We start from the raw sequence: 13612 nt of genomic DNA, 5'->3' as shown, positions 1-13612 counted from the left end.
AAAATCACTCAACCCATACTAGACAGTATAAATATGTAAATATATGTATAATTTAGGGTTACTTGTACTTTTAATACTTAAGTTCTTCTAATATGAGATACTTTAAAGCTGCAATATGTAAGAATTGGCTACCTGTCAAATTCAAACAAATGGGGGGCAACGTATCACTGCTGCTAACTGTATCCTTCCTTAGCAGTTAGGACCGAGAGCTCAGGGACCAGGGGAATGTTAGTGTTTACACTGCTAGTACAAGAGCTTTGGACCGGGATGGGCTGGGGCTAGCTGGTTAGCATGCTAACTTCAGTAGATATCTCTGCAACAAAATATTCAGACATCATAATGTAAAAACTGCTATTTATTCACATTCCGTCGATCATTTTAATTGATTTTTAGATGTTTTCAACAGAAATTCCTACGTATTGTGCCTTTAAGACTCAAGAGACCATAACTTTACTTTTACTCAAATATGACTTTTGGGCTCTTTTTCCTTTTTAAATAATGTAATATGATATTCTTAATTCAACTGTATGAAAAAGCAAGCAGCCTGTGTGGATTGTTAGCTTATGATAGTAAAGCTTAAGAGGTTCATTATTAATTGATTAAGTCACTGTGGACCAATGAAGTTTGAGTCTTACAATTTAAATTACCTACATATTAAAATTACAAAGGAGTCATACAAAATAAATGACAGTATTAATGCATGACAATGTTTGCAAAGGTCTGAAACTGCTGCACCTTTTAATTGAACTGCCCATATTAGAGCATGTTACTATTGCCGGCCTGAAACAGGGATGTATAAACACACACACACACACACACACACACACACTGGACAAAGTGTGTTTAAATGGGGTTGATATTGTCTGAGGCTGGATGAGGGCCTCTGAAACTTCACCAGTAAGCCTGCCTTTATTGCTCTGTTCTGTTTGTGATTCTATTTGTTCTTGTTATATTTATTTTTCAGTGGTACGTGTTGCTGTAAAAAAGCATACATGCTCAGCAAGTAAAAAAAGAGGAAGGTCAAAAGTTCCAAAGCTTGCAACACACTGCAAATAAATTGGCATTAACAAGTTGGTATCGTTTTTACATTCATTCGACTGCATATCCATAACATACATGTCATAACATCATTAATTTGAGTTTATGTATGTGCGTCTTTTAGTACTCCTGTTTACACGTTCTGTTTTGATGCTAAACCATGTTTTACTGGCGCTGGTGCATGAACAGTTAAGTTGAATCTTATGTAATCTAATTGAACCCTGCTGTTTATTTGACACTGTAAAACTGCACACACATGACCTCAGTGGCACAGTTAACACTGAGGCTGTATACAGGAAAGGACAGAGCAGACTTCCTGAGGAAGCTCAGATCTTTGAATGTGTGAGGTAAGATGTTGCACATTTTTTATCAGTCTGTTGTTACCAGTGCAATTTTCTTTGCAGCCATCTATTGGGGGAGCAGGCTCTGTACTGGGGACTGCTCTGGAGACCCTCCAGGTGGTCGTGGAGAGATGGATGCTGCGCAAACTGCTGACTATCATGAACAACACCTTACATCCTCTCCACGACCTGCTGATCAGGCAAGCGAGCGCCTTCAGCTCAAGGCTCCTCCAACTTTCAAGTCTTTCCTCCCCAATGCCATAAGACTTTACAATGACTCTATGGGCAGGGAGAGGAGACGACACAACCAGATCTGACTGCTTTCTATCTATCTATCTATCTATCTATCTATCTATCTATCTATCTATCTATCTATCTAAAGTCTTATTTTAAGACCTTTTGCTGAATGTAACCCTTTAAACCTTTAATGAGTGAGCCCAAACAAATAATCAACCCTCACATTTTTAGTGCAGCAGCTTAATCTGAATTATGTATATATATATTTATATATATAGAAAAAGACTGCAACGTAATATTATCTGATGGAACATGTGATAAGAATGTAAAACAAGCTTTAACATTAGTGTGGCACGTATGGAAGCTCATTTCTGCCAGGAAAAAAGAAAATAGATGAGACGTTAGGAATGGCATAAATAAAAAATAAAAACTCTGAAATAGTGACAGTTTTGACTCTTCTTGTGAAATTATAATATGTCATAATTATTTTCTTTTTGTCAAATTGTTGACATCATGCAGACATTGAACCTTTTTAGATCAGTATTGCGGATCTTTTTTAATGTCAAATTTATAATAAAGTATACAAATCTAAAATATGTATAGCTCACTGACTGACTTAAAAAATAAAGATAATATATTTAATTAATCCCGTATTAACTTGACTCCAGCAGTGAAAGTGTGTGATGATATTGCCTCACTATCTCAGTGCTTTGCCCCATCCTAACTTTTTATTTTCACCACTCCTAACATCCCATAATGTTTTATTGGTATTTGTGTTATGGTGATGATGGTCTTCCATACACACCTCCCCACTACCTGCTAAAAAAAAAATGTAATTTGCGCGTGCGCTCTTCACATGTGGGTCACGCGAAACCGCATTACATACACTTCATCCTTCCACCAATGAGGAGATGGGAAAAACAATCTTAGATGTGCAATAGAGTGAAGAATCCGCCCGGCCACGGATGAAATACCACGTTTGGGTTATTCGATGTCATTTAAGTAACTTATTTTTAAATGTTGTGTACGTGAATGAGTTGTGAAAGTTGCGGCTGCGACTTGCGGGGCGCTAACTTGTGGGATTAGTTTGCATGCAGCCCCACAGCGGAGGCTGACTGCGGTGGGATGGGCTGTGAGGTGTTCAAGATGGCGGCGCCCTGTGGAGTGCAGCTACTCTAACAGGTAAACAGCTCCGATTATTTATATCTAATGTGTTTTTCTTACAGCGAATCTCAACGCATATGATGGGTTTTACCAAACGGGAGCTGTTCGGCTCGCTTCCCCGCCGATTGAGCTCGGCTGACAGGCAAGATGAATCGCCGACCGAGTGTGGGTCGCTGCTTCCAGCTAACGTTAGCTCTCGGCGGTGGGACTGACTTGTTTTTGGAAAGACCCCGTGATGGATTTAGTAGACGTTGATGTTTTAAACATTTCATCACGCTTTTATCTGCGTTTCCTGTTGGGTCTGAAGAGGTTCTTGGTTTGCACGAGAAAAGATGCCGGCATATTTTTATAATCGGATAAAGTAAACCCAACCCTGCCCATTGTTCTCTGCGAGTTGTTTACGACAGGCAGCAGCCAGTGGTCAGTCCACATACAGCAGCAGCTCTGCTGCTCCTCAGCCTGTCCGGCTCCATACTGCTCCCATCATGCATGTCACTACACTACGTTATCATTACGGCCTTTGTGTTTTTATTTATTTATATGCTTTTTTGGTGCCTCATTATGCATCTCAGTGGAGTATCTCTTGCAGCTCTCTGCATCACACTTCCTTGCGTTTGTCTTCCGATTGCAATCAAACTCAAGTGTTCTGTAATCATATCATTCATTGATATCCTGTTATTCGCATGTGTTCATTCACTTGTCACCACTACGGCTCACCAGCCACGACGAAAACAAAATGGGTCACTAGTTTCTCAGGTTGACCTGCTCGACCCCTCTGTCACACTGTGCTGGACTCACTGTCAGCAGGTCTGATGTCTGCTTGTCGCTGCTTCACCTGATTTATGAAAAAACAAATGTATCAGTAGCAGGACTGCAGCCAGATAACTGGTAAAAAGGATAGACAGCCTGACCAGCAGAAAGCAGAATAAACCATTAAAGTCCCTGAACTGTTGAAGTTATTTGTAATAGACATATTTGATTTCTTCAGCTATATTTCCTGAACATTTCATTTCTTAAAGTCAGCGCCAATGCGTTCTTCTAACTGGCTGGATTAAAGTTGGGGAAACGCTGGGATGTGTGTTCTGTTGGGCTGAAAGTGGTCATATATATAGGTATATAAATAGTGGAATAAGCTTAAAATGATCCATGAAGTGTTATTATTCTGTTGACTTAACATGTAAAACTTGCCCAGGTTGCTTGAGGCCTAAAAGTCCAAGACAGAAATACCATGACTATGTCCTCACTGTTCTCATGGTACGGCCCTGCTGTCATTAATGTCAGTGTAATACCAGATGTTGGATACTATTATCAGGAACGATACTCTAAACGAATCAATACCTCAGGAAATCTGTTTTCAACAAAACTCTTATTATATTTCATTAATATGGGAAGTATTGCATCAGCATTTAATATCTAAACACAGAAGCAGCCTACATGAACTTTGCCAAAACATGACTGAGTCTAAACCGAGCCGGATGTCTGCCCGGTCCAGTCTGACATCTTACAGTCGTGAGAGCCTAATGAGGTAATGAGAGACTGATTTTATAGATATTTTGCTAGATATCATAGCAGACCCTCCTCTCTGTACTGTGACATGAACTGTTTTGCACATTGACCAACAGTTTCTTACCAGTCGTGCAGCAATGAGGTATGAATGAATGAATGAATAGTTTTATTTTGGCAGTTAACAAGACAGATTTATTCATTAATCAACAACAGACCAAACATCACGGTATTTTAACGCGCCAGCAACAGATCACACAATATAAAAATACATGAATAATACCCTCCATGTAATGCCCCAACAAATTAGATTCATATATACATAGAGACATAGATGCTTGACAAGTATAAAGAATATATACAAATTTAAACAAACCAAATCTACTAATGCATTTGTTTGTTTTTCAAAACATTCTGTATCTGATTTAGTTCATAGATTAATAGGCTGTTGTCCATATAAAATGTAATATAAGGATTTCATCTATCGTGAGTTATTTTTCTCCTCCTATTCCATGCTTTAAAATACAATCAGATGCCAGTTTATGAAATACACCAAGCTAAAACTAATTCAGTGTAATACAACAGTCCAGTGAGAAGTGAGAAGTGTTTCCTAAAATGTGTCCAACATGTATCTGTCCATGAGGGCAGACTAAATACTAGAAACACATCATTATTATAATCCAGTACAATTTAACAGCACCACAAACTTCCTTCTCCAAAATGACCACACAGTTGAATCAACACCTCTCTAAAATTAAAACTGAACATTATAATTGAACTGAACTTCATGAAGGTTGGATATTTTGTAGCACTGTTGTATCAGACTGCAGTATCTTTAACCTGGGGTACCTGATAAACTGGCAGCAGAGTGTAAAATCGGGAAGATAAGTATTACTGTAAGAGTGTTACTGCTTGTTCTTTGCTCCTCATTTTTATACATAACCATATTTTATTTTTCTGCATATATACATTTATAAAACAATTTTGACTGCTATCTGAATAGGTGAAATTATTTTTCTGTATCCTTGTGTTAATCATCAAGTTACTTTAAAGCCTAAATACACATGCTGACTCATAACTGTTATTGCTGAAATTCAAAGACAGTCAAAACAGCCTCTGGCTTCTCTGACGTGAGGATTTATGTCAGTTTGGGCGATACGGTTAAAAACTGTTAAAGTGCAGCCACTTTTTAAACAGAACAGTTTAAAACAGTCGTGCAACAGCCACTTAAATAAATCTAGGAATATATAATTCAGTTAAATCTTACTCAGGGAACTCGTTTGCTTGCAGCACCGCACTTTGAAGGGCAAATGTTCACACCGATATAACACTATCCAAAATCTCAGACAATATGTTGTCTTATATCAGGATAGTGATATGTCGAATTATCGCTCAGCCCTTAAATCAGTGTCAAGTGAATATCCTTGGGTTTTAGACTGTTAGTCAGATGAAACAAGACATCCCAAGACGTCACATTGGCTCTGGGAACTTGTTATCAGCATTTTCTGACTTTTAATAGACTGAACAGCTAATGTTAAACCTTGTTCAGTCCAGTAAACCACTTCAATATTCCCTTTTATCTCCTGTAACAATTGCCAATCTGCCAACTGAACAGCGCAGTTGTGTTGATGAAAATCGTCTCTCTAAATGGAACGAGCAGGCTGTTTGTCCCTTTTCAGAAACTGCTTTAAAGTATTCACACAGGGAGGCAGTTGGTTACAGCGTGTACGCAGCCAAATGTAATTTTCGGTGTGTACATGGAAGTGCTCGCGCTGCATAAAGGTTCTTTGTGTCCTCCTGAGCGTTCCCAAGCTGCCTGAGATCACACTGAGTGAGGGTGGCTGGTGTTTGTGCCACTGACCTGTCCCTGCGTGACGCTCGCTCGGTGAAAAACAGCCACATTTGAATCCACTCTCCACACCCCGACTCCCAGCCCCATGACCGAGCAGTTAATTGATAACGGGGAGACAATTGCGCTGTGACGACTTCTGTGAATCAACAAACAGGAGCACATCGGAGCACTTATCAACTTGTTTTGATTTGTCATGAATGAGGGAGGCTTCTCGGACGGGAGTGTTTTTTCTGACATATGACTTGAGTGGAAATAAGACATTATACGCTGGTTATTTATTAATTTCTCGCCACATTAGCGCCTGTTGTCTTGGTTTTGATCGCATGAGACTATGTGTTGAATATTCTGCATTAACGGAAGAGTTTGTAGCATTTGATCTCATGAAAAACAACCCATTTTGGCCGTATTAGGATCCTAATCATCTTCTAGTACGTTGAGTGTGCGGCCTAAGTGTTGCGAGGAGATCTTCAGAGCTGATGAGATCGCCGGTGCTGATTCATTACTCGTGTTAGGGAGTAAGCTGCCGGGTGCAGATGATAATGACCTGCCTGTCAGGATTATTTATGCCTGTTTTTCAGATGGAGATTTGCAGGGTCATCTTTACTTTGAATGACTGAGTCAGCGTCTAGCCTCAATGTATCAGTGACAACATGAATAGACTAATAACCTGAAATGGTAAACACATTATATCAGGTTGTGTTTATTTTAAAAGCACGTTTCTGCTGTGGTGTAATAAATGGTAAATATTGCTCAGGATTTAAACTCTTCATTCCAGGCTCTGATTGAAATTATGTATCCAACTCAAGATCAGATAATTTACTGGTCACATATGTGGATCTGTAACACTGTCTTGGAAGTTTTCCAACTTTAGTTAAGAAAATAAATAAGGAACAATATGTAGCACGTTTAACAAGTTTAAAATGATACTGCGTCTCAGCACACAGGTCAAGTTGCTGTACATGAACTGTGGCGCTGAATTTTTTTGATTATGATGTCACAGTGTAGTTGATGTTTAACCTTTTGGATATGAAATGTCATAACTTCACCAATTTATCCTCTTTGACATTTGTCTAAAATGTTGTCCTAATTATCATATGAATTGTTGAGTAATGGCCCAAAATCGTTTTAGTGAGGTCACTTTGACCTTTGACCCTTTGACCACAACATCTAATCTGTTCATCATTGACATTTGTGCCAAATTTTAAGAAATTCCTTCAAGGCATTTTTTAGATATCGTGTTCACAAGAATGGGACGGACGAACAGCCCGAAAACATGATGCCTCCGGTCACAGCTATAGACCATAATCACACTGCGGCCATTTTCCTCTGACATCACGCTCAAGGTGGGACACTCAAATTTTGTACTGCTGTGTTCCAGCTTGCAAGTTCTATGAACTTAGGGAATGTGACAGATGGTTATTTTGCTGTTTCCTGATTTGAATACCGGTTAGCTACCGTTAGACAACAGCTATGATAACAGACAACGCTATCATCGTCATTCAACCACTTCCTATCTAACAGTGTTTCCCACACGGTCCACCACAACAACAACATTAGCCGCCACATATTGATTTTCTATTTTTGGAGCTTCGCATCCCGTTCTCACTCATTCAAGACAGCGCACCCGTCAGCATGATGTTATAAACTCAGATACAGTGGATGGCGGTGTGGTTTTTAGTCCGCCGGTAAAACCGAAGAGGAAGAGGGCAATTTAATGCGGTTCGCTTTACTGTAACCTCCTCTGCAAAGAAGACGGCTGGCCTCATCGTTGAGATCAAGCCCCCAGGCCTTGAAGCCAGTTTTTGTCTTGGCCAAGCCGTGTAATTACATCGTCATGTGATGCACTGGGGACTTTTTCCCAAAAGCTAACATTGTGAAAGACGCATCTGTAAAATGGTAATAAACGCCTCACAACCCCTGCAAAATGACTTGTTTTACTGTTTTTTGACCAATTCGGTCCAATAAAATTTCGAGAGTCTAGAAGAGCCGCCCAATTACGTTTTATCCCCATCCAAGTTAGCTCGGTGCTAGACCAGAAGTTAGCCGACTCGGTCGGCGGAAGTCTCGAGTGGAGTGATGATAATACAGTACACACTTTAAATTTATTGGATATAACTATGCAGTGTTCTTAGCAGACCGGATGGCATGCAGCAGACTTGAGACTTGACTTGGACTTGTGAGCACCTCTGCTCTCAACGCAGAACACAGTAGTATAACATAATCCCAGCATTTGAGCTTCACACCCTGAGCAGGACATCAGAGGAAAATGGCCGCCATGTGAATATGGTCTATCGCTGGGGTGGAGGCATAAAATTTGATGGTGGCTGAATTCCATTTCGCTGCTTCAGTTTCAGGGTCCTGGTTTTGTTCACGCTGGCTCAATGTCACACTGTCATGACTTTCTGGGACAGAACAGAGCCATTGTCAATGTTATTAGTAACAGTGTTATCTGCTGTGAAAAAAAGTCCTGCTCTCGTTAAGTATGAACTTCACCAAAGCACGCAATTGACATTGCTGACATCATAAACCATGTCTTTATTAGCAAACAGTTTGCTCAATTTTCTCTTAAGTAGTCAACAAGTAATTGTTGTAAGAGTTACTGAGTTTATTTCAACCTGGCATATTAAAGGTGCCCTGTTGAATATTCTTGTAAATGAACATAACTTATATTTACGTTCGGCCCACAGTGCACTATGTGTATCCTTGAGGTCTAACAGTTGTGTATTTCCTTCCTCATAAATCATTTGCAGAGTAATTTTAATCCTGCATCATATTCATCCGTGTTCACTGGTGAGCAGTCTTCTTTAACTGCCTTTATATCCATGGAATAGTGTGAAACCATTGGGGACCCACACGTAACAAACTTTTCCAGAGTTGGTAGAGGTTAAAAAATCCACAGGAAACTTTAAAGTCGTCCAAATGTTTTACCAGTAAATCCGTAAAATCTGCAGGAGGTGAACTTTTTGGCCACTTAGGGGGTTGTGCAACAAGCTGTAAACACACCATTGGCATATTAGCACCTTATAAAGTGAATTGGGCTAATGTGTTGCTTATTTTACACAGCTAGCAGGCACAGACCAACATTAGCATTAATTTGTCTGGCTTTTTAGCAGACAAATGCTTAATACATTCACCAGCTAGTCACTGTTGTTGTCTGATCAGTCATTTAGGTGTGTCATTTCAACGAGCTAGCTTGTGATGACTGTACAGTTGCTAGTGATCTTTGCTACGTGTGCAAGTAAACCCATGCAAGCCAACACACAGCTTATATTGTATACAGTGGTATTTTAAAGTTATGCATTGTTTATTTAGAGTGGCTATTATTAAGATTTTTATCAAATGATAATGTGAAAACAGTTTGACAATGTGAAAGGGTCACTCATAGTGATTAAACTAAAGAGAAATATTAACTGAGTCTCGGCTTAACAGAGCTTTGTAGTAGAGATGTGCCCGATTAGTCGACTAGTTGATTGAACATTGCTGTCCTCACTAGTTAGCACCAAAAAACACAAGACAGTTCTTTTCTTACTGTACATTTAAATTACAAAATGTTGCTTCTTAAAAAAATAGCATACATTACTATTGTTAACCGTGTAAGTTAACTGTTGTGTCTAAGATGTGATAAATGTTTTTTGTAAAATGTGTAAGTTTTTATAGATTACACTTTGATTAATTTTGACATCACATCAGAGAAATTAGTAGTAACGAACATCTTTACTTTATAATGACTTTTGCTCGTTCTGTAGTAGTCCATCCTGAAACTTTGCTGTTTTGGTTATACTCTAAGTGCTCCTACGTCTGGCAGCCGTTTTTGGAGAAAAGGCTTTTAAAACCAGCTGTTCACTACCTGCTTAGCACCAAGTGGCAGGCAGACACAGTTAGCAACCAGCTGATGGACATAAAGGAATATTTAGCAGCTAAAGAGCCAGATATTTTCCTCGGGAGTTGGTGGAGCCCAAAAACTGAGCTATTAGAGTGAAGATGTTGGACTTACTTTCATCCGAGGGCCAGGATAATGATTCCAAAAGAATGATAATGTTTGAAACTTTTGGATATGTGAATAAGCAACCATAATAGGTTTACCATATAAATGTAAAAGGTAATAATATGTAACATATATCTTCCTCGATGCTGCCCCCAAGTGGTCAAAACAAATCTGTTATTGTGGAAAGATTATTTAACTTGCAGCGTTTCAGAGCAGTGCTTTTATATCCCACTATCGTCCTGTTCACACCCACACAGATGAACACATTCACATGTAGAAGTTGCCCAGTACATCTAAAGTCTTATCTGTTCGCCACCTAGCAGCTGCGCTAGAGCAACTGAACTCAGCTCAATGCCAAAGGTGGTCATTTAATTGAACTAAAACAGAGATCTATTTAGGATTGTGATACAGAATTCAGTTCAACTAACATTTATAGCAAAACCATTGTGTTCATATTTGTATCAAAAGGATAATGATGCCTTTAACAGAAACCCTGCTTCACTGTACTGAGTTTTTATTGTCACATGACCACTAATCCAAGATCAGAGCTCTAATTCTGGGAAATGTTTATGAATCGTTCTTGGTGTGATGTAGAGGTGCCTGGAGACTGTATTGGTGGGTGGCCCCAGGAGTCCTCCAGGCAGGCTGGGACGGACACCGTGAGAGAGAGACGCTGCCTCCACCCCCAGCACTGCCACCACCATGGCCAGGGAGCAGCCCAACGTGGCGGACCTCCTCCCACTCCTGGAGACCTCCGACCTCCACCAGCTAGAAGAGATCAGAGGCCTCATCAACGAGCAGCTCAGCACTGGTATGTCCGCCTGGCTTGTTCAACGCCAGCATGGTTTATCTGTCTGCGTTCAGCTTTCTAGAGAGCTTGGAGTGATTGTAAGTCTCCTGATTCTTTACTCTGTGTGTCATCATGCCTGATTACACAATGACCGCTGTTGTTGGTTTCCTGATTTAGTTTGACTTCTACTCTATCCTTTAAAAACTTATTCAAACTGTCCTTCCTGTTTTCCTTGAAGAGCGAGGGTCCATGCTGCTGAACGGGCTGGTGGACTACTTTTTGGAAACAAACTCTGCCCAGGCCATGCATATCCTCTCCTCAGTCAGAGAGCCACACGATAAGGTGAGAAACGCCCCTACCCACGCAAAACAGCAAAATTCTGCAGTGTATTGTGTTCATTTCAATGAGAGAGTGTTCAGAGGATCCCCCCGTAGGAGACAAAATTATTTGTGAGTATCTTTGACGTAGACTTCAACTTTGGTGAATCTTGGCATGCGGGTTTATGCTGTAAACCAATAATAACACATCTTGACAGAGCTGGCCTTTGAGGGGACAGAGAGCCAGAGAGTTCAAAGTGGCCTCTTAGCTGTGTTGCACTGTGCCCTTATTTAACCTCCCGCTTCAGAAGAAAACCTGTTGCAAAAGAGAGAAATGGTAACAGACAGTTGTGAGACAGGACTACATGGTACAAATACGCCTTTTGAATAAACTGTGGATTTACTGTCCCAGTAGCAAACACATCCTACGTCATTTACCCCCGTCAGTGTCCAATTATCATCTTTTCTTCTCCACATCTTGTATTTTGCCAAGCGGTTATAAAACAAGAATATAAACAAATTATATGTCCTCATCAGGAAGTCAGTCCCACGTCCTCTCCCAAACTGGCCGGAGAATTGAGAGCCTCACAGTTTTCACAAGTTCCATCAGCTTGAAAGACGCGACAGAAGAGAGCTTACCAGTGGTCATTTAGCAGACCTTTTAGCTCGGCTAGGTTGCTAACGGGACAATAAATTTGACTCGCTATTGGTGAAGTTCCCCGAAGTTGAACTGTACCTCTCACATACACACTACATCATTTTTTTTTGCCTCCACGTGCAGAACCTTCAAAACCAAAATGTTGATTCTGTTTGTGGTCTTTCCCTCAGCTCTTTAAAATGTCATCAATTGTCCCTATGCTGTTGCTGTTGTTGGGTATTTTATATTTGCATATTGGCAATTCAATTCATGGTGTTGGATTTTTAGGACATTACCTTTATTTCTGTCTCCTTTGATCTTATTTCTGTCTAATCAAAACTCCATACCATCCTAGTGTCTGAACTTGTATGAGAGAGCTCAGATCGAAATCACAGTGGTGATTTGTCGCCGTTACTGGATATTTTGTGTAACTTCCAACCCTCCGCAATTCTAAATATAACCTCCTTTACTTTAAATTACTGCATCCGCTGTCTGACTGTGTTAAATACAGATCTAACCCCACTGTCCCTCCCTTCCTCCCTCGCAGCACCTTCTGGACAAGATGAACGAGTGTATGACCAAACAGGCCTGCCGACTGCCCACCCTCACCCTGCTTGGCCACGTAATCCGCAAGCAGCCGTCCTGGATCCATAAGATTGCTCGATACCCTCTGCTGCTCTCTCTGCTCAAATGCCTAAAGGTAAGGACACAGGTATAATTTAAGAATGAGAACAAAAAATCTCCTTGTTAAGGCGCTGAGAGGAGTGTGGATGTACGAGGATTAGAGATATCTCATCCAGCTGCTTTTAGAATTGATATCACAAAGAATATGTGAGATTCTGTCGGGTCTTTCGCAAAGACAAATTTAATAATGAGTTAATATCTTACAAGGCTTTGCTTTAAGCAGTAGGCAGGTCAGTAAGCAGCTACTTAAGTGAAAATTAGGATTTATTTAATCTGCATTTATCCGTGAAGGGTGGCTTTCAAGCCTCTTTGTTACTTATGTACAAGTAGTTTATACAACTGGAGATTTAATACTGGCCAGCATCTGGTTTGATGTGGTTTTGATTGGCTTGTCAGTCGGCGGTCCTTAGAGAAACACTGCTTGTTTATCTACTCTTGTATACTCGGTGTTGCTGCTCAAATATTTGTTCATTAAACTCTTGATTAGACTCAATTTTAAGCCGTGCGAGCTGCGGGGCACTAGGAATGGGAATGATGGTCTGTCAGCCCACTGCTGTGGTCCAGACAGCCAGAAATGTCTCGACAGCTATTGGATGGATTGCCATTAACGTTGGTACACAAATCCACATCCCCCTCCGTATGAATTATGACAACGTTGGTGATCCACAAATTAGTCAAAATTTGAATTTGTGCAACTCTTTGCAACTAAATAACTGAAATACTGAGGACTTTACAATCAGCCTCAGCTGTACTTTGTGTTTGGTGCTAACTAGCAGGGAGTTTTTCTTATCTGAATTGAGGGTCCAAGGATAGAGTGTGTCGTTCACTGTATAGAGTGTAAAGTCCATTAAAGTGATCTTGTGATTTGTGATGCTGGGCAATCTAAATTAAATTTACCTGACTTGATTGTTGCAGCCATTATTGTTAACGTTCCCACTTGACATTCCTAAGATTTGCACAGTGGATCAAACACTGTTGAAAATAAAGGTCTGTTTTGGTAAAATGTTCTTAATCATAAAAGATGTATTTAGAAGCATCAAGAAAGGGACCAACCTTTTATGACT

At 40.2% G+C, this 13612-nt stretch overlaps 1 protein-coding gene across 2 annotated transcripts in view; it reads left to right on the top strand.

Moving 5' to 3' along the window:
• Window positions 1–2526: 2526 nt before the first annotated feature.
• The window catches only part of tsc1b (TSC complex subunit 1b), a 29680-nt gene continuing 18594 nt past the window's right edge, over window positions 2527–13612 (top strand). For both annotated transcript variants that reach the window (XM_084382461.1, XM_084382460.1), the window contains exons 1-4: window positions 2527–2798; window positions 10715–10931; window positions 11149–11252; window positions 12412–12564. In XM_084382461.1, the coding sequence (XP_084238587.1) occupies window positions 10823–10931; window positions 11149–11252; window positions 12412–12564 (366 nt within the window). In that variant the 5' untranslated portion in view covers window positions 2527–2798; window positions 10715–10822. The remainder of the gene's footprint in view (window positions 2799–10714; window positions 10932–11148; window positions 11253–12411; window positions 12565–13612) is intronic.

Source organism: Pagrus pagrus, assembly GCF_965226575.1.
Source record: "Pagrus pagrus genome assembly, chromosome: 19".
NCBI classification, from domain to species: domain Eukaryota; kingdom Metazoa; phylum Chordata; class Actinopteri; order Spariformes; family Sparidae; genus Pagrus; species Pagrus pagrus.
Note: the sequence above shows the minus strand (reverse complement) of the source record. Positions and strands in the feature narration are given on the sequence as shown.